A 26,642-nucleotide genomic window follows, 5' to 3' on the forward strand; every position below is an offset into this window, starting at 1 on the left:
TTCCTTTATCTAGATACACCCTGTCTATGGGACTTCCTTTATCTAGATACACCACGTCTACGGGCCTTCCTTTATCTAGATACACCACATCTACGGGCCTTCCTTTATCCAGATACTCCACGTCTACGGGCCTTCCTTTATCTAGATACACCACATCTACGGGCCTTCCTTTATCCAGATACACCACATCTACGGACATTCCTTTATATAGATACACCACATCTACGGGCCTTCCTTTATCTACATACACCACGTCTCTGGGCCTTCCTTTATCTAGATACACCACGTCTACGGGCCTTCCTTTATCTAGATACACCACGTCTACGGGCCTTCCTTTATCTAGATACACCACGTCTACGGGCCTTCCTTTATCTAGATACACCACGTCTACGGGCCTTCCTTTATCTAGATACACCACGTCTACGGGCCTTCCTTTATCTAGATACACCATGTCTACGGGCCTTCCTTTATCTAGATACACCATGTCTACGGACCTTCCTTTATCCAGATACTCCACGTCTACGGGCATTCCTTTATCTAGATACACCACATCTACGGGCCTTCCTTTATCTAGATACACCACGTCTACGGGCCTTCCTTTATCTAGATACACCATGTCTACGGGCCTTCCTTTATCTAGATACACCATGTCTACGGACCTTCCTTTATCCAGATACTCCACGTCTACGGGCATTCCTTTATCTAGATACACCACATCTACGGGCCTTCCTTTATCCAGATACACCACGTCTACGGACCTTCCTTTATATAGATACACCACATCTACGGGCCTTTCTTTATCCAGATACACCACGTCTACGGGCCTTCCTTTATCCAGATACACCACGTCTACGGGCCTTCCTTTATCTAGATACACCACGTCTACGGGCCTTCCTTTATCTAGATGGGAACTCACTTCCTCATAGAAGGTTAGTAGATTGGTTTGGCAAGAACGATTCTTCATGAATCCATGCTGATTACTGCTAATGATACCGTTCTCATTACTAACATCTTGTATATAGTCCCTCATCATCCCCTCTAACAGTTTAGATACTATTGATGTTAGGCTGACTGGTCTGTAATTCCCAGGGATGTATTTTGGGCCCTTTTTAAATATTGGTGCTACATTGGCTTTTCTCCAATCAGCTGGTACCATTCCAGTCAGTAAAAATTAGGAACAATGGTCTGGCAATTACTTGACTGAGTTCCTTAAAGGGGTTGTAAACCCTCGTGCATCCTATGCATTAAGGTGAAAAACCTTCTGGCAATGACCAGCCCCCCATTTTACTTACCTGAGCACTGTATTTCCCTTGGTGGAGATGTGCTGTCCCTCTCTTGATTGGATAGATTGATAGCAGCTCAGCCATTGACTCCCGCTGCTGTCAACCAAATCCAATGACGTGGGCGCCGGGGGTGGGGCCGAGTCTGGCATTTGTGTCTATGGACGCCAAATGCTGGACTCGGGAGTGTGCTCGCAAGGTAACCCCCCAGGAGAATGCTCCTCCTAGGGGATTATATGATGCGGGGAGGAGCCGCAAGAGCCACCATGGGACCCCAGAAGAAGGATTGGGGGCCACTCTGTGCAAAATGAGCTGCACAGTGGAGGTAAGTCTGAGATGTTTGTTATTTCAAAAAAAAAAAAAAAAACAAGCATTTACAATCACTTTAAAGCGGGGGTCCACTCAAAAAAATATATTAAAAGCCAGCAGCTACAAATACTGCAGCTGCTGACTTTTAATAAATGGACACTTACCTGTCCAGGGTGCCCGCGATGTCAGCAGCCGAAGCCGATCGACTGCCGCCGCCATCCTCAATGCGCACCCTAACTGGTCCCCACTGTGTTCTGGGACCTGTGTGTTTCCCAGAACACAGCGGGGGGGGGGGGGGGGGGGTTCATTTTTCTGTGACCCTTCACTTTAAGGACCCTCGGGTGCAAGCCGTCTCCTAGATTGTAAGCTCTAACGAGTAGGGCCCTCTGAATCCTCCTGTATTAAATTGATTTGTAATTGTACTGTCTGCTCTAATGCTGCGCAAACTGTCCGGGCCATATAAATCCTGTATAATAATAATAATCCGGTCCCGGTCATTTATTAATGTTAAGTTTCCCAAGTCTAATTCTAATTCTGCCCTCTGATAACCATGGAGGGGCTTCCTGTGATGTGTCATGGAGGATAAACACTGCAGTTTTGGTAACTGAAGCCCCCCGATTCCCTCGTGAAGACTGAGGAGAAGAATAAATTCAATACCTTCTCCATCTCCCCATCCTTTGTAACCTTCCTCATTCTTTATGGGGCCAATATGGTCTGTCCTCCCTTTTTTACAGTTTATATACTTAAAGAATTTCTTGTGATTTTTTTACTCTCCCCCACTATGAGCCTTTCGTGTTCTATTTTATCCGCCCTGATTACATTTCTTGTTGCATTCTTTGTAAAGTTGGAATGCTGATGATGATCCCTCAGCCTTGTATTTTTTGAAGGCCTTCTCCTTGGCATTTATATAAATTTTTACATTGGAGTTAAGCCACCCAGGATACATTAACATGATGGGATGTGGTTGGGTGTGGTGTACCATGGATACAGTGAAATGATGGGATGTGGTTGGGTGTGGTGTACCATGGATACAGTGACATGATGGGATGTGCTTGGGCGTGGTATACCATGGATACAGTGATATGATGGGATGTGCTTGAGCGTGGCTTACCATGGATACAGTGACATGAGGGGATGTGGTTGGGCATGGTGTGCCATGGATACAGTGACATGAGGGGATGTGGTTGGGCATGGTGTGCCATGGATACAGTGACATGAGGGGATGTGGTTGGGTGTGGTGTACCATGGATACAGTGACACGAGGGGATGTGGTTGGGCGTGGCATACCATGGATACAGTGACATGAGGGGATGTGGTTGGGTGTGGTGTACCATGGATACAGTGAAATGAGGGGATGTGGTTGGATGTAGCGTACCACGGATACAGCGACATAATAGGATGTGGTTGGGCGTGGTGTACCATGGATACAGTGACATGAGGGGGTGTGGTTGGGCGTGGTGTACCATGGATACAGTGACATGAGGGGGTGTGGTTGGGCGTGGCTTGCCATGGATACAGTTACATGAGGGGATGTGGTTGGGCGTGGTGTACCTTGGATACAGTGAAATTATGGGATGTGGTTGGGCGTGGCGTATCATGGATACAGTGACATGGTGGGATGTGGTTGGGCATGGTGTACCATGGATACAGTGAAATGATGGGATGTGGTTGAGCGTGGCGGATCAGGGATACAGTAACATGATGGGATGTGGTTGGGCGGGAGCGTACCATGGATACAATGACATGATGGGATGTGGTTGGGCGTGGTGTACTGGCCTGTGCATAGTGTGCCCATTTCCAACACACAAACTGCTCTTCTTCTGATGAATGCCACGATAGTGGTCAGTGGGGCATATGGCCCGAGAACCAGAATAAACATTGACATAAAAACAACAAATATTGGAATTCTGGTTCTGCCCGCTAGGTCACGTGAATGAACAAGTGACAGGTGCTCTTAGGATTTTGGTTGATTGTTGGCTGTAGTGTTAGATTTGTGGTAGTTCACTGACTGGTGGCTTCATTTTATACCATGGCACAGCCGATCTCTCACCTGGATAGAAGTCCTTGGACTTGGACAGTTTGACTGTGGCACCCGTCTCACGCTGCAGCTGGACAATCGTCTGTCCTCCTTTACCGATAATGGAACCGGCGGCATAGCTGGGGATCAGGACCTTCAGGAAGAGTTCTGCGTCATCTGCAGGACAGAAGATGCCGAGATGTCATTCCACCATAACCAACAATCTACTGTGTACCACCGAGAGGACAAGGAGCCACATTATACAATGTACCACAGGGAGCCACAATATATAATGTACCATAGGGAGCCACAATATACAATGTACCATAGGGAGCCACAATATACAATGTACCACAGGGAACCACAATATAAAATTTAACACAGGGAGCCACAATATACAATGTAACACAGGGAACAATGATATACAATGTTCCATAGGGGGCAACGATATACAATGTTCCATAGGGGGCAACAATATACAATGTATCATAGGGAGCAATGATGTGGGAAGAAGTTTATTGCCATCCATCACTTCCACAGCCCGCTGAAGATACTGCCCCCTCCCCCCATGTATTCTGGTCTCCACTGTCCCACCTGCAAACCTGGGACTGTAATGGAGATAGGTGAGCAATTGATGGAAGGAGATAGATGAGTAGTTGATGGAAGGAGATAGGTGAGCAATTGTTGGAAGGAGATAGGTGAACAATTGATGGAAGGAGATAGGTGAGCAATTGATGGAAGGAGATAGGTGAACAATTGTTGGAATGGAGATAGGTGAACAATTGATGGAATGGAGATAGGTGAACAATTGATGGAATGGAGATAGGTGAACAATTGATGGAAGGAGATAGGTGAACAATTGTTGGAAGGAGATAGGTGAACAATTGATGGAATGGAGATAGGTGAACAATTGATGGAAGGAGATAGGTGAACAATTGATGGAAGGAGATAGGTGAGCAATTGATGGAAGGAGATAGGTGAACAATTGATGGAAGGAGATAGGTGAGCAATTGATGGAAGGAGATAGGTGAACAATTGATGGAAGGAGATAGGTGAGCAATTGATGGAAGGAGATAGGTGAACAATTGATGGAAGGAGATAGGTGAGCAATTGATGGAAGGAGATAGGTGAACAATTGATGGAAGGAGATAGGTGAACAATTGATGGAATGGAGATAGGTGAACAATTGATGGAAGGAGATAGGTGAGCAGTTGATGGAAGGAGATAGGTGAGCAATTGATGGAAGGAGATAGGTGAACAATTGATGGAAGGAGATAGGGGAACAATTGATGGAAGGAGATAGGTGAGCGATTGATGGAAGGAGATAGGTGAACAATTGATGGAAGGAGATAGGTGAGCAATTGATGGAAATAGATAGGTGAACAATTGATGGAAGGAGATAGGTGAACAATTGATGGAAGGAGATAGGTGAACAATTGATGGAAGGAGATAGGTGAGCAATTGATGGAAGGAGATAGGTGAACAATTGATGGAAGGAGATAGGTGAGCAATTGATGGAATGGAGATAGGTGAGCAATTGTTGGAAGGAGATAGGTGAACAATTGATGGAATGGAGATAGGTGAGCAATTGTTGGAAGGAGATAGGTGAACAATTGATGGAATGGAGATAGGTGAACAATTGATGGAATGGAGATAGGTGAACAATTGATGGAATGGAGATAGGTGAACAATTGATGGAAGGAGATAGGTGAGCAATTGATGGAATGGAGATAGGTGAACAATTGATGGAAGGAGATAGGTGAGCAGTTGATGGAAGGAGATAGGTGAACAATTGATGGAAGGAGATAGGTGAGCAATTGATGGAAGGAGATAGGTGAACAATTGATGGAAGGAGATAGGTGAGCAATTGATGGAAGGAGATAGGTGAACAATTGATGGAATGGAGATAGGTGAACAATTGATGGAAGGAGATAGGTGAGCAGTTGATGGAAGGAGATAGGTGAGCAATTGATGGAAGGAGATAGGTGAACAATTGATGGAATGGAGATAGGTGAACAATTGATGGAAGGAGATAGGTGAGCAATTGATGGAATGGAGATAGGTGAACAATTGATGGAAGGAGATAGGTGAACAATTGATGGAAGGAGATAGGTGAGCAATTGATGGAAGGAGATAGGTGAGCAATTGATGGAAGGAGATAGGTGAGCAATTGATGGAAATAGATAGGTGAACAATTGATGGAAGGAGATAGGTGAACAATTGATGGAAGGAGATAGGTGAACAATTGATGGAAGGAGATAGGTGAGCAATTGATGGAAATAGATAGGTGAACAATTGATGGAAGGAGATAGGTGAACAATTGATGGAAGGAGATAGGTGAACAATTGATGGAAGGAGATAGGTGAGCAATTGATGGAAGGAGATAGGTGAGCAATTGATGGAAGGAGATAGGTGAGCAATTGATGGAAATAGATAGGTGAACAATTGATGGAAGGAGATAGGTGAACAATTGATGGAAGGAGATAGGTGAACAATTGATGGAATGGAGATAGGTGAACAATTGATGGAATGGAGATAGGTGAACAATTGATGGAATGGAGATAGGTGAACAATTGATGGAAGGAGATAGGTGAACAATTGATGGAATGGAGATAGGTGAACAATTGGTTGCTGGTTTCCCAGCTGGTGAATGTCCTCGGAATTGGTGGCATTACATCACATCTGGGTTTGCCTGTCATATTCTCTGGTCACTATGGCTGAGGATGAAGCTATTGGAGGGCAGGGGAACCCATGCTGTCTCAGTAAAGAGAACCTGTCTTTTCTCTATGCTATTGGTGCCCTATGTGATAGTGACAACATTGAAATAAAAATAAAGTAACATATAAAAAAATAGGTCTCCTCCCCCACATCCATATAGATAAGGACATAAATGCACGCAGTGGGGCTACAGACATGATGATTTCATTACACATGACCTATTTCCGCAAACGCCAGAGAGGAATAATTCTCAGCCTGTCATTCACTTACCTCTAAACTGATGACCTGTAAAGGCTTTAAAAGTGACGGCAATGCAGAATTGTCGGCACCGAAGTCGCCATTTCTCAGCTGTATGCAAATCTACGGCTCGCCATGTTTACTATCTGTTTACTCCGAGCAACCTCATCTTTTATATTTGACCAAAAATTAGGTAATATATTGTGCCTGTCTGACCTACAAATTAGTTTAAGTGTATTTTTTATTGAAAAATGACATTTAATAAACACTAATATCGTGTAGCATACAAAATGTCAACTACCACAATTGTATTGTCCACGGTCTCTGCTTTCTGAAAATACATCATATTTAAATATAAGAAATGGAAAGAATGACTGGGTGGAAAAAATGGGTAAATCTAAAATGTTTTCTCATTTGATTGACATTTGTACAAGTCTGATCCCACACAGATCAATCCATCCAATCAATCTAGATAACGATAGATCTAATCAATACCGACATCCATGGACCTACAGTATATAATCAAGAGACCGCTGCATCCAATCAATATAGAGGTCAATAGATGTAATCAAACTAGTGATCCATACATCAAATCAATCAAGATATCTTTATATCTTTTTTTTATATTTATTGGTTTTCCATATAAAGTTTTGACAGGCTTTTTACATGTATGAGGACCACGTAGGGCCCAAAACCAGTACTTTAAATTGCTCCCAACGGTATAAGGCGTCCATTCTCCTTCACACACTACGACGTGCAACTTTACTCAGGCCTCACCACCCCCTCCCTGCCGGTCTGATTGAAGGGTCATGGGGCCATCAACCCGGATGCCCGGTGTTCTAAGGACACAATAACTTAAGCAGAAGTCCGTTACCCATTACTATTGGGAGAGCGGAGTGTCACTCCAGAAGGAATCAGCAATATCAATCCAGGGTTGCCGGACCTTATTAAACTTCTTTGGCCAGGCTCTGCCATTGTATATAAGTTTGAAGATGGGTACAACTTTATGCACCATGCAATAAAATGCTTGAATATCCGGAGCAGAGGCATTCTTCCATTGCAAAAAAAATTGTTTACTGGCATAGAATAATAATATAGGCACAAGAGTGCGAGCATGGGTCCTGTGTATAAAGTTTTTCAACACACCAAGTAGACCCACTTCAGGAGTATCAGGTAATGGTGAGTGTAAGTTGTTATCAAAAAAATAAAATTTGTCCTTCCAATATGCCAATAGAGCACAACAGGACCAAAACGTATGCAAGTACTCCATATCTTTAGACCCATATCTGGGACAGGTTGCTGCAGAATCAACCCCCATTCAGGCCAACCTGGCTGGAGTGTAATGCAACTGGTGTATGAATTTAAACTGGGTATATTGATCATTGGACCCAATAAGGTCCTGGAAGCAGATTCCCGAGGCCTCCTCCCACCCCTCCTCGGACAGCCCAGGAATCACAACCTACCATTTCCATTGAGCCAGTTGGAAGGGGTTAACTGCGGCCAACTGGAGGTGAGAATAAACAGTCGTAACCAGTTTCTCAATTTTTGGATATGGCAGGAGTATCTCTAGCGGTGATTCAGGGATCACCTAGGTTAGACCCGCGAACTGTGCGCGGATGGCATGACGCAACAAAAGATATTTGAAAAATAATTTATTAGTCACACCACACCTTGCCTTCAACTCCTCAAAGGAAGCGAATACGTTGGTGACGAAAATGTGGGAGGCATGGGTGACACCGAGTTGTGTCCACCACAGGGAGTCCGGGTGGCCCAAGAGCTCTGAGAAAATGGGGATGTGCCACAAGGGGGCATTGGGAGACACCACGTCTGAATTTGTTATTACCTTGTTGCCCTCATACCAGGCCAGCCAACTAACATCTATCGGAGAGCCTTGAGAGCAGCGTTTGGGCACAGACTTGTGTAGTGCATCTACTAGTGAGGCTCTAGAGCCACATAGTGCAGTCAGCAGAGCAGTGGAGCAGGACGGGGAGGTCTCCAGGAGCCAGTCGTGGACATAGGTAAGTTGGGATGCTAGAAAATAGTGCTGTAAATTTGGGCAGGCCAATCCACCATCAGCTGTTTCCCCTGCCAGAGGAAGGTGGATACAGAAAAACTGGGGATGCCCAGAAAATATATAAATATTTTGGTAAGTATATAATTTTAAAAATGTTCACACGGACAAACAGATTGGGGGGCAAGGAGGTCCAGGTGCACCTAGTCTCCATGTGAGTAATAATTGGGGTTATATTAAGGGATTCAAAAGTGTATAGGTCTGCATTTTTATAAATCCCTAAATATCTAAATGTGGGCTGGATGGTCAGTTTGGATTGAGAAGGTAGGTATAATCTAGGTTGGGGCCAATAGGAAATGCCACAGATTTGTCCCAGCCAACACGTAGCCCGGAGACCCTCCCAAATTCCTCCACAATGTCCTGCAGGGACTTAAGGGACTGTTCTCAGCCATCTAAATATATGAGGGCATTGTCTGCATAGAGGGAGATCTTTTCAGACAGCTCCCCATAACAGATGCCACCTGCCGCCATCGTCTGTCGCACCACCAGACCACGGGGCTCTATTGCCAGCGCAAACAGGAGCGGCAAAAGCTGGCAGCCCTGCCTTGTTCCCCTCTGCAGGGAAAAAGCATCAGATACATCCTTGTTAGTACATACCCTAGCCCCAGGGTTAGTGTAGAGCAGGTGGACCCATTTAATGTACTGGGGGCTAATGCCCATGCAGTGCATAGTTTGCCAAAGAAAGGACCAGTTAGCCATATTAAAGGCTTTCAGCACATCCACTGATAGCACCAGTCCACTTTTTTGGTCAATGGCTGCCCTGTGAATATGCAAATAAAGGCGACGAATATTGTTGTATGTACTCTTTCCAGGCATGAACCCAGTCTGGTCCCGGTGGATAAGGTGAAGAATAACCTTTAGTAGTCTTATAGCTAAGAGTTTAGCTAGCACTTTAACATCACTATTTAATAGTTAGATTGGACGGTAGGAACCACATAACAATTTGTCTTTCTTGGGTTTGGGCAACACTACAATTAGGGTTTCACACATGGAGGCAGGAAGCTCCCCCTCCTCTAGTACCTGTCCGAACAGAGAATGGCGTTTCTGTGCCAACTCTTCTGCATAGTTCTTGTACCATTCAGCAGGCAGACCGTCTAACCCTGGAGTCTTGTTAGAGGGGAGAGAGTATATGGCCTCTGTAATTTCCTCAATCGTCAGGGGTTATCCAAAATAAGTTTGTGAGAGTCCTCCAATGCAGGGAACTGGATGGACCCACTGACTGGGGGGGTCTGAATATAGGCATTCATAGAAGGACTTGAATGCCTGGTTTATGGTCAGAGGATCCGATGAAACCGAACCATCTGGTAATTGGATTTGTGGTATGGATCTATTTGTGTATTCCATGTGAGAAAGATAGGCCAGCATCTTACCATTTTTTCCACTATGTTCGTGTAACCTAGCAGACAAATAGAGTTGTTGCCTATGAGTTGTGTCCACCCTGTGGAGATCCAGTGCTTTATGTGCCCCCACCAGGACACCATGGAAGTCCGGTGTGGGGAGAGCAGTATATTGGGCCCTAGCCGACTCCAGGGTCCGAAGATTTCCTATGCCTAGTGATGTGAGAGATATAGGAGCCCCGCACAGTTGCCTTAAAGGCGTCCCATGTGAGGCCTGTGGATGAGGACCCGGCATTGTCCCTCCAGTAGTGGGACGTGTCCTGCCACATGGGTTCCTGAAAGCTAGTGGGGGATATCCAGAGGGGACAGAGCTTCTACTGTTAAAGTAGGGCCTATGTCCTAACAGTAGTTCTACACACAGGGCAGAGTGGTCAGATATTGTCTGATTTAAATAGGAGATTGTCTGTATATAGGAGACCAGATCTGGAATCCCCGGGCATAGATTGAGATTGGCATGAGTAAGTCCTAACTGTGGGATTTTTTGTCGCCATAGGTCAATATAGCTTAAGGAAGTGGATTCATATTGGAGAGGCCTTAATCGGTCCAGACATGGGTCAAGTACCGAGTTGAAGTCCCAGACAATAACACTTAACTCTGTGAAGATTGCAGCCGTGATGGGGGGGGGGGGGGGGGGAATATACCACCACTATCAGTAATGGCATGGTGTATACTGTGCACTGGAAAAAGATATATCGGCCCTTAGGATCCAAAACAATCCAGTCACATGAAAAGGGGAGACCTTTCCGTATTAAAATGGACACTCCCGAGCATAATTGGAATAGGTGGCGTGGTACCCATGCATTACCCAATGTTTAATGAGGGCGAGGACCTTGGACCCCCATTAGGTGCATTTCCTGCAGCCACAGTATATGAGGTTTATGTACCTTCAGGTCAAATAGATCCTTTCAAATTTGGAAATGAATCCCTGCACATTCCAGGAGATACACGTGACTTGAGAAATGATAAAATATAGAAAATGAAACCAAGCAAAAGAAGGGTAGGGCAATCAGCACCTTGAGCTGTCTATAGCACTCCGCACGGCTGCAAACCCCCCGAAGGAGGAGGAGCCATGATGAAAAACAAGCACACACATACACACAACATTCATACCAACCGTCATTAAAGTCATAGTAAGAATAGACATTTGTAGTAGAAACCAAAACCAAAATGTAACCCCTGCCCTGCTCCAGAAACAAGGAGGCATGCTTGAATAGCAAGCATATGCAGGGAACATGGCCAATACAGCCCTAATCAATGAACAAACGTTGGATCAGTCAGTGATCGAAGATTAAACGAGCAGTAGCAACATAGTCTCCCAGATGGGGATATTTATCCTCATGACAAGACAACAAAAAATGTAGATACATGCCCCACCAGTGATTCCAGAAGCTGGGATAAAAAAGGCAAAACAATATACCAGAGGGAGAGCACCAATCAGGTTTCAGGTGCCGGGTCAGACAGAGGAACAGGCTGTTGCAAGGATTCAAGCCAGGAGAGAGCATTTGCAGGGATTTGGAAGAAGTGCACCAGTCCTTGGTAGATAACCCTCAATGTGACAGGAAGTAACATGGAATATTGGATGGTTTTCTCCCTCAATTTTTGCTTGACATGTTGGTACTTGGCCCTCGAGGTGCGGACAGCTGGGGAGTAGTCAGGAAAGAGGGACACTGTTGTTGATCTTTAAGCTCCCCTTCAGGAGAGCAGAGCACAGAATTGAGTCCCTGTCCCAGTAGTTGAGGAGACGAATCACCATGGTGTGGGAAGGGTTACCTGCGGGAAGTGGTCTGCCTGGGACTCTGTGGGCCCTTTACAGGACAAAACAGGGAGATAGACTGTCCTTACCGAATTCCTGGGTGAACCAGCTCTCCAGAAAGATATCGGATCAGAGCCCTCAAACCACGAAGCGCAGATTGTTCCTGCGCAGACAGTTTTCCAAATCGTCGACCTTGTCCTCCAATGATTTGATTTTAGCGCCACAGGTTTTTATAACAGGAAGGACAGGGCTAACTGTGTCCTCCAAATCACTGATGCGGCATTCCGTGTTGGAGACCAGGTACCGTATCTTATACATGTCCTGGCGCATTATAGTTATGTCCAGCTTGAGCTCTGCCACCTTGCACATAATATCAGTGTGATTTACCTTAATGAGCTCAAGGACATCCAGCAAGGTGGGCTCCGGCTGCACATCGTCTTCCATGCCGTCATTACTAGGAGAGGTTGGGGACAGCAGTGCCGGAAAAGCGGAGGCCCCAGGTGAAGGTGACGGGGAGGGATCGTGCTCCTCTCCAACCAGTTCTGGTGTTCATGCCAGGGACGGGTGCGGAGCAGTGGAGCGGCGGCCATCTTGGCAGGGGCACGTGGTAATACTCATCTTGGCCGAGAGTTTTTTCTTCTTACGATTCCCTATGCACCAAAGTCCCAGTAGATGTCATCCCTGGATCCTGGAGCTGCTAAGAAAGACGTCTGTTCACATGCTGCATTAGGCCACACCCCAAGATATCTTTATATCTAATCAAGCTAGAGGTCTGTAGAGCTAATCAATTCAGAGATCTATAGATCCAATCAATCTAGGAATCTGTAAATATAATCAATCTAGAGGTCTGTAGATTCAGTCAATCTAAACATCATTAGATCCAATAAATCTAGAGGTCTACAGATCCAATCAATCGAGAGATCTGCAGAGCTAATCAATATCGAGACCCATAAACCCAATCAATCTAGAGGTCTGTGGATCTAATCAATCGAGTGCTTTGTACATCTAATGAGTGTAGACATACATAGATATATATAATCAGAGATCACTAGATTTACTCAGTCTGGAGGTCTGTAGATCCAATCAATCTAGAAGTTGCTAGATCCAATCTAGAGATATGTAGATCTAATTAATCAAGACATATCAAGAGGTTTGCAGAGGTAATCAGCCTAGAGATCTGAAGATTTAAACAATCCAGAAGTCTGTGGACCTTAACAATCTAGAGTTCCATAGATCCAACCAATCTACCTGTCTGTAGGTCTACTCAATCTAGAGGGTACATATATCCAATCGATCTAGAGGTCTGTGGATTTAATAATTCTAGAGATCCATAGATCCAATCAATCTAGAAGTCTTTAGATCCAATTAGTCTGGAGGTCTGTAGATCTATGCAATCTAGTGCTTTGTATATCTAATCAATCTATACATCTGTAGATTTACAGTATACAATCAAGAGATCACTAGATCTACTCAATCTTAAGGTCTAGAGATCTAACCAATTTAGAAGGTCAGTAGATCGAATCAATCTAGAGTTATGTAGATCTAATAAATCTAGAGATCTTTAGATTCAATCTATCTAGAAGTCTGTAGATCCGATCAATCAAGACATCAGTAGATCCATTCAATCTAGAGATCTGTAGCACTAATCAAATCAATCTAGAGATACATTGATCTAATCAATTTAAAGATCCATATATCTAATCGATCAAGACATGAGCAAATCTATTTCATCTCTCCTTGCCATGACCCGGCCCTCTCATCAATGTGACCTGATCTGCAGCACGGTGGCCAAGACCATACAGCGGTATAACAGGACAGGCTCCCCTCAGAACAGGCCTCGCCATGGTCCACCAGAGAAGTTGAGGTCACGTGCTCAGCGTCATATCCAGAGGTTGTCTTTGGGAAATAGACGTATGAGTGCTGCCAGCATTGCTGCAGAGGTTGTAGGGGTGGGGGGTCAGCCTGTCAGTGCTCAGACCATAAGGTTTCGGTAGTTACCCTGCCATTGTCCATTGCATTCTGAAGGTTTCGGTAGTTACCCTGCCATTGTCCATTGCTTTCTGAAGGTTTTCTTAGTTACCCTGCCATTGTCCATTGCTTTTTGAAGGTTTTGGTAGTTACCTTGCCATTGTCCATTGCTTTCTGAAGGTTTCGGTAGTTACCTTGCCATTGTCCATTGCTTTCTGAAGGTTTTCTAAGTTACCCTGCCATTGTCCATTGCTTTCTGAAGGTTTTCTTAGTTACCCTGCCATTGTCCATTGCTTTCTGAAGGTTTCGGTAGTTACCTTGCCATTGTCCATTGCTTTCTGAAGGTTTCGGTAGTTACCCTGCCATTGTCCATTGCTTTCTGAAGGTTTTCTTATGCCGCGTACACACGGTCGAACTGTTTGACGTACTTAGTCCGTTGAAACACATTTCAGCGGACAATCCGCTCGTGTGTGGGCTTCAGCGGACTTTTTCAGCGTGCAGTCCGGAGTACTAAGATTTTCGTTTTTTCCAAAAATCTGTCCGTCGTACTTTGGTTTCAGCGGACAATCCGCTCGTCAGTAGGCTAGTTCGACGGACTAAGAATGGCGCATGCTCAGAAAGGATTTACACGGCGGAAGGGTGCTTTGCTGTGTCTTGGACTTCCTATTTCTAGTCCCGTCGTACGTGCTGTACACGTCATTGCGCAAGCTTTCGACGGACTGTTTTGTGTATCCGTGTGTGGTCAAGTCCGTTCAGTGGAAAGTACGACGGACTGTCCGTCGGATTGTATGACGGACTAAGTACGCCATACAATCCGCTCGTGTGTACGCGGCATTAGTTACCCTGCCATTGTCCATTGCTTTCTGAAGGTTTCGGTAGTTACCTTGCCATTGTCCATTGCTTTCTGAAGGTTTCGGTAGTTACCCTGCCATTGTCCATTGCATTCTGAAGGTTTTGGTAGTTACCTTGCCATTGTCCATTGCTTTCTGAAGGTTTCGGTAGTTACCCTGCCATTGTCCATTGCTTTCTGAAGGTTTTGGTAGTTACCTTGCCATTGTCCATTGCTTTTTGAAGGTTTTGGTAGTTACCCTGCCATTGTCCATTGCTTTCTGAAGGTTTTGGTAGTTACCCTGCCATTGTCCATTGCTTTCTGAAGGTTTTGGTAGTTACCTTGCCATTGTCCATTGCTTTCTGAAGGTTTTGGTAGTTACCTTGCCATTGTCCATTGCTTTCTGAAGGTTTCGGTAGTTACCTTGCCATTGTCCATTGCTTTCTGAAGGTTTTCTTAGTTACCCTGCCATTGTCCATTGCTTTTTGAAGGTTTCGGTAGTTACCTTGCCATTGTCCATTGCTTTCTGAAGGTTTCGGTAGTTACCTTGACAGTCCATTGCTTTCTGAAGGTTTTGGTAGTTACCCTGCCATTGTCCATTGCTTTCTGAAGGTTTCGGTAGTTACCCTGCCATTGTCCATTGCTTTCTGAAGGTTTTCTTAGTTACCCTGCCATTGTCCATTGCTTTTTGAAGGTTTTGGTAGTTACCCTGCCATTGTCCATTGCTTTCTGAAGGTTTCGGTAGTTACCTTGCCATTGTCCATTGCTTTCTGAAGGTTTTCCGTAGTTACCCTGCCATTGTCCATTGCTTTCTGAAGGTTTTGGTAGTTACCCTGCCATTGTCCATTGCTTTTTGAAGGTTTCGGTAGTTACCTTGCCATTGTCCATTGCTTTCTGAAGGTTTTCGGTAGTTACCTTGCCATTGTCCATTGCTTTCTGAAGGTTTCGGTAGTTACCTTGCCATTGTCCATTGCTTTTTGAAGGTTTCGGTAGTTACCTTGCCATTGTCCATTGCTTTCTGAAGGTTTCGGTAGTTACCTTGCCATTGTCCATTGCTTTCTGAAGGTTTTCTTAGTTATCCTGCCATTGTCCATTGCTTTTTGAAGGTTTTGGTAGTTACCCTGCCATTGTCCATTGCTTTCTGAAGGTTTCAGTAGTTACCTTGCCAGTCCATTGCTTTCTGAAGGATTCGGTAGTTACCCTGCCATTGTCCATTGCTTTCTGAAGGTTTTCAGTAGTTACCCTGCCATTGTCCATTGCTTTCTGAAGGTTTCGGTAGTTACCTTGCCATTGTCCATTGCTTTCTGAAGGTTTCGGTAGTTACCTTGCCATTGTCCATTGCATTCTGAAGGTTTCGGTAGTTACCTTGCCATTGTCCATTGCTTTCTGAAGGTTTTCTTAGTTACACTGCCATTGTCCATTGCTTTCTGAAGGTTTCGGTAGTTACCCTGCCATTGTCCATTGCTTTCTGAAGGTTTCGGTAGTTACCTTGCCATTGTCCATTGCTTTCTTAAGGTTTCGGTAGTTACCCTGCCATTGTCCATTGCTTTCTGAAGGTTTCCATAGTTACCTTGCCATTGTCCATTGCTTTCTGAAGGTTTCGGTAGTTACCCTGCCATTGTCCATTGCTTTCTGAAGGTTTCGGTAGTTACCTTGCCATTGTCCATTGCTTTCTGAAGGTTTCGGTAGTTACCCTGCCATTGTCCATTGCTTTCTGAAGGTTTCGGTAGTTACCCTGCCATTGTCCATTGCTTTCTGAAGGTTTCGGTAGTTACCTTGCCATTGTCCATTGCTTTCTGAAGGTTTCGGTAGTTACCCTGCCATTGTCCATTGCATTCTGAAGGTTTCGGTAGTTACCTTGCCATTGTCCATTGCTTTGTGAAGGTTTCGGTAGTTACCCTGCCATTGTCCATTGCTTTCTGAAGGTTTCGGTAGTTACCTTGCCATTGTCCATTGCTTTCTGAAGGTTTCGGTAGTTACCCTGCCATTGTCCATTGCTTTCTGAAGGTTTTGGTAGTTACCCTGCCATTGTCCATTGCTTTCTGAAGGTTTCGGTAGTTACCCTGCCATTGTCCATTGCTTTCTGAAGGTTTTCTTAGTTACCCTGCCATTGTCCATTGCTTTCTGAAGGTTTTGGTAGTTACCCTGCCATTGTCCATGTGTCCTGTAAGTGTAATATCCAAATAATCAATTCTGACGGAGTGATGACTGAACCTATCATAGAGACGGGGCCAATCCACACCAAGGCCCGGCCATCTATATAGGGACCGTACCAGTCAATATACAGACCTCTTCCCACCACCCCCATTGCCAATGAGGGTGAAAATGTAGCCCCCATTGAGGCACCTTGGCATTGTATGTAAAAGGAAGAATCAAACATGAAATAATAGTAACTCGATGGCCAAAAGTAGAAAACTCCCGACTATAAAAACAGTACGATGTAAGGTGGTGCTTAATAAGCTCCGAGGCCAAGCAACGCATTATACGTGAAAATAATGCATGGGTACATTTTCTTTCTTTGGTTTAGAACATGTTAAACGGTCTACAAGGGGGAAGGGGATCCCCATGGCACCAATGGGCAGTGTGCTGGGTACACAGGCTAAATACCAGCATGCCGTTGGGTATGAACAATAGGATGGATTTTAGAATGTTTTGGAAATAATGCTCTGAAGTATAGAAATTGGAAGACTGGAATAGTACCAGCTGATTGGAGAAAAGCCAATGTAGCACCAATAAAGGAAGGCCCGTAGATGTGGTGTATCTAGATAAAGGAAGGCCCGTAGACGTGGTGTATCTGGATAAAGGAAGGCCCGTAGACGTGGCGTATCTAGATAAAGGAAGGCCCATAGACGTGGTGTATCTAGATAAAGGAAGGCCCATAGACGTGGTGTATCTAGATAAAGGAAGGCCCGTAGACGTGGTGTATCTAGATAACGGAAGGCCTGTAGACGTGGTGTATCTAGATAAAGGAAGGCCTGTAGACGTGGTGTATCTAGATAAAGGAAGGTCCATAGACATGGTGTATGTGGATAAAGGAAGGCCCGTAGACGTGGTGTATCTAGATAAAGGAAGGCCCGTAGACGTGGTGTATCTGGATAAAGGAAGGCCCGTAGACGTGGTGTATCTAGATAAAGGAAGGCCCATAGACGTGGTGTATCTAGATAAAGGAAGGCCCATAGATGTGGTGTATCTAGATAAAGGAAGGCCCATAGACATGGTGTATCTAGATAAAGGAAGGCCCATGTGGTGTATCTAGATAAAGGAAGGCCCATGTGGTGTATCTAGATAAAGGAAGGCCCATAGACGTTGTGTATCTAGATAAAGGAAGGCCCATAGACGTGGTGTATCTAGATAAAGGAAGGCCGTAGATGTGGTGTATCTAGATAAAGGAAGGCCCGTAGACGTGGTGTATCTAGATAAAGGAAGGCCCGTAGATGTGGTGTATCTAGATAAAGGAAGGCCCGTAGACGTGATGTATCTAGATAAAGGAAGGCCGTAGATGTGGTGTATCTAGATAAAGGAAGGTCCGTAGACGTGGTGTATCTAGATAAAGGAAGGCCCGTAGACGTGGTGTATCTAGATAAAGGAAGGCCGTAGACGTGGTGTATCTGGATCTGCATTTGACACAGTTCCCCATAAATGTTTACTGTACAAAGTAAGGTCGGTTGGCATGGACCATAGGGTGAGTAGATGGATTGAAAACTGGCTACAAGGGTGAGTTCAGAGGGTGGTGATAAATGGGGAGTACTGGGAATGGTCGGGGGAGGGTAGTGGGGTCCCCCAGGGTTCTGTGCTGGGACCAATCCTATTTAATTTGTTCATAAACGACCTGGAGGATGGGGATGGGGGAAACAGCTCAATCTCTGTATTTGCGGACGATACTAAGCTAAGCCGGGCAATAACTTCTCCGCAGGATGTGGAAACCTTGCAAGAAGATCTGAACAAATGAATGGGGGGAGGGGCAACTACATGGCAAATGAGGTTCAATGTAGAAAAATGTAAAATAATGCATTTGGGTGGCAAAAATCTGAATGCAATCTGTAGACTGGGGGGAGAACCTCTGGGGGGGGATCTAGGATGGAGAAGGACCTGGGGGGAGGGGAACCTCTGGGGGGATGTAGGATGGAGAAGGACCTGGGGGGAAGGGAACCTCTGGGGGGGTCTAGGATGGAGAAGGACCTGGGGGTCCTAGTAGATGATGGGCTCAGCAATGCCAAGCTGCTGCTAACAAAGCAAACAGAATATTGTCATTAAAAAGCATCAACTCCAGAGATAAAAGGATAATTCTCCCCTCTACAAGACTCTGGTCCGGCCGCACCTGGAGTATACTGTCCAGTTCTGGGCACCAGTCCTCAGGAAGGATGTACTGGAAATGGAGCGACTACAAAGAAGGGCAACAAAGCTGATAAAGGGTCTGGAGGATATTAGATATGAGGAAAGGTTGTGAGCTCTGAACTTATTCTCTCTGGAGAAGAGACGCCTGAGAGGGGATATGATTTCATTATATAAATACCAGACTGGTGACCCCACAATATATAAATACCGGACTGGTGACCCCATAATATATAAATACCGGACTGGTGACCCCACAATATATAAATACCGGACTGGTGACCCCACAATATACAAATACTGGACTGGTGACCCTACAATATATAAATACCGGACTGGTGACCCCACAATATATAAATATATAAATACCAGACTGGTAACCCCACAAAAGGGGGAAAACTTTTTTGCGGAAGGGAGTTTAAGAAGACTTGTGGCCACTCATTAAAATTAGAAGAAAAGAGCTTTAACCTTAAACTATGTAGAGGGTTCTTTACTGTAAGAGCGGCAAGGATGTGGAATTTCCTTCCACAGGCGGGGGTCTCAGCAGGAGGCATCGATAGTTTCAAGAAACTATTAGATAATCACCTGAACGATCACAACATACAGGATATACAATGTAATACTGACATATAATCTCCAGGGGCGGACTGACCATTTGGCCACTCGGGCACTGCCCGAGGGCCCTGGGCCACTAGGGGGCTCCATCAGGGTTGCCAGCCTCAGTAAAACAAGGGACAGTATGTAAAAGTTTATTTTACATCTGTCTCTGAAATGTCCTTTACCGACATCCTTTTGGTTCCTCTCCAGTTCCTTCTCAGCCAATAGAAACATGTCTGTGTATACTGTGTGTACATGTCTGTGTATACTCTGTGTACATGTCTGTGTATACTCTGTGTACATGTCTGTGTATACTCTGTGTACATGTCTGTGTATACTGTGTGTACATGTCTGTGTATACTGTGTGTACATGTCTGTGTATACTGTGTGTACATGTCTGTGTATACTGTGTGTACATGTCTGTGTATACTGTGTGTACATGTCTGTGTATACTGTGTGTACATGTCTGTGTATACTGTGTGGTCCCATAATCTCTGATTGCCTGGGAGCCCCATGAGTTGTCAGTCCGCCCCTGATAATCTCACACATAGGTTGTACTTGATGGACTTTTTTCAACCTCACCTACTATGTAACTATAATTAAAAATTCAACAGATGAAGTGAGACTGCTTTGTAATGGCAGAATTCTTCAAAGGACTTTTATAGCAATGTGGGACATTATAAGGCCCTGGGCCCTCCAGTACTATAGTTGTATCCGACCCTCTATTTTTTATAGTGTATTTTGCAGCTATGACATCTATTTATTGTCATTTTTTTGGTTTCTTTTGTTTAAATATTTTTAATTCAGAAAAACAAGACATAGACTCCGCCTCTCCATCCACTACATCCCTCCTCCAAGGACACGACACTGACGCCATGGTGGGGGGCTTCCCCAACAGTATATTTCCTATTATCATTATCATTCTCAATAGAGCAGAGCAGACTTCTCCATTACTCCCATCTAGAACAGGCCTCTCTGTTACCCACGTCTAGAATGGACCTCTCAGTTCCCCTCGTCTAGAATGGACCTCTCAGTTCCCCTCGTCTAGAATGGACCTCTCAGTTCCCCTCGTCTAGAATGGACCTCTCAGTTCCCCTTTTCTAGAACGGATCTCGGTTCCCCTCATCTGAAATGGGCCTCTCGGTTTCCCTCAACTATAGTGGACCTCTCCGTTCCCTCATCTAGAACGGACCTCTCCGTTCCCCTCATCTAGAACGGACCTCTCTGTTACCCACATCTAGATCGGACCTCTCCGTTCCCCTCATCTAGAACGGACCTCTCTGTTACCCACATCTAGAACGGACCTCTCCGTTCCCCTCATCTAGAACGGACCTCTCCGTTCCCTTCATCTAGAACGGACCTCTCCGTTCCCCTCATCTAGAACGGACCTCTCCGTTCCCCTCATCTAGAACGGACCTCTCTGTTACTCACATCTAGAACGGACCTCTCCGTTCCCCACATCTAGAACGGACCTCTCTGTTACTCACATCTAGAACGGACCTCTCCGTTCCCCTCATCTAGAACGGACCTCTCCGTTCCCCTCATCTAGAACGGACCTCTCCGTTCCCCTCATCTAGAACGGACCTCTCCGTTCCCCTCATCTAGAACGGACCTCTCCGTTCCCCTCATCTAGAACGGACCTCTCCGTTCCCCTCATCTAGATCGGACCTCTCCGTTCCCCTCATCTAGAACGGACCTCTCCGTTCCCCTCATCTAGAACGGACCTCTCTGTTACTCACATCTAGAACGGACCTCTCCGTTCCCCACATCTAGAACGGACCTCTCTGTTACTCACATCTAGAACGGACCTCTCCGTTCCCCACATCTAGAACGGACCTCTCTGTTACCCACATCTAGATCGGACCTCTCTGTTACCCACATCTAGAACGGACCTCTCCGTTCCCCTCATCTAGATCGGACCTCTCCGTTCCCCACATCTAGAACGGACCTCTCTGTTACCCACATCTAGATCGGACCTCTCTGTTACCCACATCTAGAACGGACCTCTCTGATACCCACATCTAGAACGGACCTCTCTGATACCCACATCTAGAACGGACCTCTCCGTTCCCCTCATCTAGATCGGACCTCTCCGTTCCCCTCATCTAGAACGGACCTCTCCATTCCCCTTATCAAGAACAGACCTCTCAAGTCACATGGTATGGGGTCCACAGACCACTCCACTAATATGGGAGATATTTGCCAACTGCCAAGCTCAGTTATATCTGCGGGCCAGCGAAGGGCATTGGAGGCTATTATCACGGGGAGGGTCCCTTTCTCTAAAAGCCGGCATGGGATTGTCAGGACATCCAGGGCCCTCTGTGGTCCTATCTAGACAATGGAAATCTCTGACAGGGATCAGCTGCATTGTTCTCATCAGTAGGGATGATAGTGCCTCATCCATCCCAAGTCTTCAGCCATTGATGTCACCTATCACACCTCCTCACCGCGTTACCGGTGACCTTTTTCCTGAACCCCCCACCGAATGACCATAGAAATCCTTTCCTGGACCCTCCACCGAATGACCATAGAAATCCTTTCCTGGACCCTCCACCGAATGACCATAGGAATCCTTTCCTGACAACCCTCCACCAAATGACCATAGAAATCCTTTCCTGACAACCCTCCACCAAATGACCATAGAAATCCTTTCCTGACAACCCTCCACCAAATGACCATAGAAATCCTTTCCTGACAACCCTCCACCAAATGACCATAGAAATCCTTTCCTGACAACCCTCCACCAAATGACCATAGAAATCCTTTCCTGACAACCCTCCACCAAATGACCATAGAAATCCTTTCCTGACAACCCTCCACCAAATGACCATAGAAATCCTTTCCTGGACCCTCCACCGAATGACCATAGAAATCCTTTCCTGGACCCTCCACCGAATGACCATAGAAATCCTTTCCTGGACCCTCCACCGAATGACCATAGAAATCCTTTCCTGGACCCTCCACCGAATGACCATAGAAATCCTTTCCTGGACCCTCCACCAAATGACCATAGAAATCCTTTCCTGGACCCTCCACCGAATGACCATAGAAATCCTTTCCTGGACCCTCCACCGAATGACCATAGAAATCCTTTCCTGACAACCCTCCACCAAATGACCATAGAAATCCTTTCCTGGACCCTCCACCAAATGACCATAGAAATCCTTTCCTGGACCCTCCACCAAATGACCATAGAAATCCTTTCCTGACAACCCTCCACCAAATGACCATAGAAATCCTTTCCTGACAACCCTCCACCAAATGACCATAGAAATCCTTTCCTGACAACCCTCCACCAAATGACCATAGAAATCCTTTCCTGACAACCCTCCACCAAATGACCATAGAAATCCTTTCCTGACAACCCTCCACCAAATGACCATAGAAATCCTTTCCTGACAACCCTCCACCAAATGACCATAGAAATCCTTTCCTGACAACCCTCCACCAAATGACCATAGAAATCCTTTCCTGGACCCTCCACCAAATGACCATAGAAATCCTTTCCTGACAACCCTCCACCGAATGACCATAGAAATCCTTTCCTGACAACCCTCCACCGAATGACCATAGAAATCCTTTCCTGACAACCCTCCACCGAATGACCATAGAAATCCTTTCCTGACAACCCTCCACCGAATGACCATAGAAATCCTTTCCTGACAACCCTCCACCGAATGACCATAGAAATCCTTTCCTGACAACCCTCCACCGAATGACCATAGAAATCCTTTCCTGACAACCCTCCACCGAATGACCATAGAAATCCTTTCCTGACAACCCTCCACCGAATGACCATAGAAATCCTTTCCTGACAACCCTCCACCGAATGACCATAGAAATCCTTTCCTGACAACCCTCCACCGAATGACCATAGAAATCCTTTCCTGACAACCCTCCACCGAATGACCATAGAAATCCTTTCCTGACAACCCTCCACCAAATGACCATAGAAATCCTTTTCTGACAACCCTCCACCGAATGACCATAGAAATCCTTTCCTGACAACCCTCCACCAAATGACCATAGAAATCCTTTCCTGACAACCCTCCACCAAATGACCATAGAAATCCTTTCCTGGACCCTCCACCGAATGACCATAGAAATCCTTTCCTGGACCCTCCACCAAATGACCATAGAAATCCTTTCCTGGACCCTCCACCAAATGACCATAGAAATCCTTTCCTGGACCCTCCACCAAATGACCATAGAAATCCTTTCCTGGACCCTCCACCAAATGACCATAGAAATCCTTTCCTGGACCCTCCACCAAATGACCATAGAAATCCTTTCCTGACAACCCTCCACCGAATGACCATAGAAATCCTTTCCTGACAACCCTCCACCGAATGACCATAGAAATCCTTTCCTGACAACCCTCCACCAAATGACCATAGAAATCATTTCCTGACAACCCTCCACCGAATGACCATAGAAATCCTTTCCTGACAACCCTCCACCAAATGACCATAGAAATCCTTTCCTGACAACCCTCCACCGAATGACCATAGAAATCCTTTCCTGACAACCCTCCACCAAATGACCATAGAAATCCTTTCCTGGACCCTCCACCAAATGACCATAGAAATCCTTTCCTGACAACCCTCCACCAAATGACCATAGAAATCCTTTCCTGACAACCCTCCACCAAATGACCATAGAAATCCTTTCCTGACAACCCTCCACCAAATGACCATAGAAATCATTTCCTGACAACCCTCCACCGAATGACCATAGAAATCCTTTCCTGACAACCCTCCACCGAATGACCATAGAAATCCTTTCCTGACAACCCTCCACCAAATGACCATAGAAATCCTTTCCTGACAACCCTCCACCGAATGACCATAGAAATCCTTTCCTGACAACCCTCCACCAAATGACCATAGAAATCCTTTCCTGACAACCCTCCACCAAATGACCATAGAAATCCTTTCCTGACAACCCTCCACCAAATGACCATAGAAATCATTTCCTGACAACCCTCCACCGAATGACCATAGAAATCCTTTCCTGACAACCCTCCACCGAATGACCATAGAAATCCTTTCCTGACAACCCTCCACCAAATGACCATAGAAATCCTTTCCTGGACCCTCCACCAAATGACCATAGAAATCCTTTCCTGACAACCCTCCACCAAATGACCATAGAAATCCTTTCCTGACAACCCTCCACCAAATGACCATAGAAATCCTTTCCTGACAACCCTCCACCGAATGACCATAGAAATCCTTTCCTGACAACCCTCCACCGAATGACCATAGAAATCCTTTCCTGAGATGACAACCCATCAGGTCCAGGGCCATCTCCTGCTTCCACCCAACGCTCCCCATTATACACCCCCACCCCACACATCTCCCACTTACCGGCTGTGTTGGACCTCTTGGTGCTGGAAGCCTCTGTGGGGGTCTCCAGGGGTCTCTTGCGGGAGTCGGATCCCTCGGTCTCCATCGGTGGAGACTGCTGCTGATGCTGCGAAGGTGGATAGGAGGCATTTTGCTGGACAGAGCCTCCAGCCATGATGTCCCTCAATGCAATGACTGTCAGAATGAGAGAAAGCAGAGAAGAGAAGGAGGAGGTGGGGGTGGGGGGCTCACAATCCCATTAATACCAGCAGATCTTATAGACTGGCTGTCCTCACAGATCTCCTTATTGCTGCCTTCTCATCAATATATCCCTCCCCCACCGCTCTGAACAAAAAGTCAGGAATGGTGAAATACAAAAGGAGGAAGGAAATGGGATATGAGGGGAGAGGAGAGAGGATGAGGCGGGGGTGGGGACAGGCTGGATGTGCAGATTATTGGGGAAGGGATTGGGGGGCTCTCTCTGATCCCCCCTTAGAATAAATCTAAGGAGATGAAATGTCTGAGGATTGGATGAAGCCAGATGATGATTAGCATCTCTGTACAAAGGAGAGGAAGGGTGACGTCAGGAGCACCGAATCCCCAGCCGCCCCTCTATACACACCCCTCCAATGTGATAGGGAGGAGAGAGGAGCAAGTGCACCTGTCACCCCAGAGGGGCCCGAGCATGGACGGGGGGAGGGCTAAGAGCCACCTCCATTCTGCATGTCTGTGTGTATTGTGTGGGAGGATATACCCCTGGGATAGTCCCCTAGAGGGGTCCCCCCGGATATCGGGATAGTAGTATTATTATCAGTATTCCTCTAGAGGGGTCCCCTGGATATCGGGATAGTAGTATTATTACCAGTATTCCTCTAGAGGGGTCCCCCCTTGATATCGGGATAGTAGTATTATTACCAGTATTCCTCTAGAGGGGTCCCCCCGGATATCGGGATAGTAGTATTATTACCAGTATTCCTCTAGAGGGGTCCCCCTGGATATCGGGATAGTAGTATTATTACCAGTATTGGGTCCCCTGTATATCGGGATAGTAGTATTATTACCAGTATTCCTCTAGATGGGTCCCCCCGGGTATTGGGATAGTAGTATTATTACCAGTATTCCTCTAGATGGGTCTCCCTGGATATCAGGATAGTTGTATTATTACCAGTATTCCTCTAGAGGGGTCCCCCCTGGATATCGGGATAGTAGTATTATTACCAGTATTCCTCTAGAGGGGTCCCCCCGGATATCGGGATAGTAGTATTATTATCAGTATTCCTCTAGAGCGGTCCCCCCGGATATCAGGATAGTTGTATTATTACCAGTATTCCTCTAGAGGGGTCCCCCCTTGATATCGGGATAGTAGTATTATTACCAGTATTCCTCTAGAGGGGTCCCCCCTTGATATTGGGATAGTAGTATTATTACCAGTATTCCCCTAGAGGGGTCCCCTGTAAATCGGGATAGTAGTATTATTACCAGTATTCCTCTAGAGCGGTCCCCCCGGATATCAGGATAGTTGTATTATTACCAGTATTCCTCTAGAGGGGTCCCCCTGGATATCTGGATAGTAGTATTATTACCAGTATTCCTCTAGAGGGGTCCCCCCGGATATCGGGATAGTAGTATTATTACCAGTATTCCTCTAGAGGGGTCCCCCTGGATATCGGGATAGTAGTATTATTACCAGTATTCCTCTAGATGGGTCTCCCTGGATATCGGGATAGTAGTATTATTCCCAGTATTCCCCTAGAGGGGCCCCCCCTCGATATCGGAATAGTAGTAT

The 26,642-nt window shown here is 45.8% G+C and overlaps 1 protein-coding gene across 1 annotated transcript in view; it reads right to left on the reverse strand.

Annotated features, from left to right (window-relative positions):
• LOC143941198 (RNA-binding protein Nova-2-like) overlaps positions 1-25,431 on the reverse strand; it is a 55,638-nt gene extending 30,207 nt beyond the window's left edge. Inside the window, exons 1-2 of the mRNA XM_077463233.1 lie at positions 24,878-25,431; positions 3,640-3,783 (exon numbers count right to left, since the gene is read on the reverse strand). Coding sequence (XP_077319359.1) covers positions 3,640-3,783; positions 24,878-25,031 — 298 coding nt within the window. The 5' untranslated portion in view covers positions 25,032-25,431. The remainder of the gene's footprint in view (positions 1-3,639; positions 3,784-24,877) is intronic.
• Positions 25,432-26,642: the final 1,211 nt, after the last annotated feature.

Source organism: Lithobates pipiens, unplaced genomic scaffold (genome assembly GCF_037356315.1).
Source record: "Lithobates pipiens isolate NorthernLeopardFrog02 unplaced genomic scaffold, aLitPip1_a1.2 Scaffold_3, whole genome shotgun sequence".
In the NCBI taxonomy this organism is placed as follows: Eukaryota; Metazoa; Chordata; class Amphibia; order Anura; family Ranidae; genus Lithobates; species Lithobates pipiens.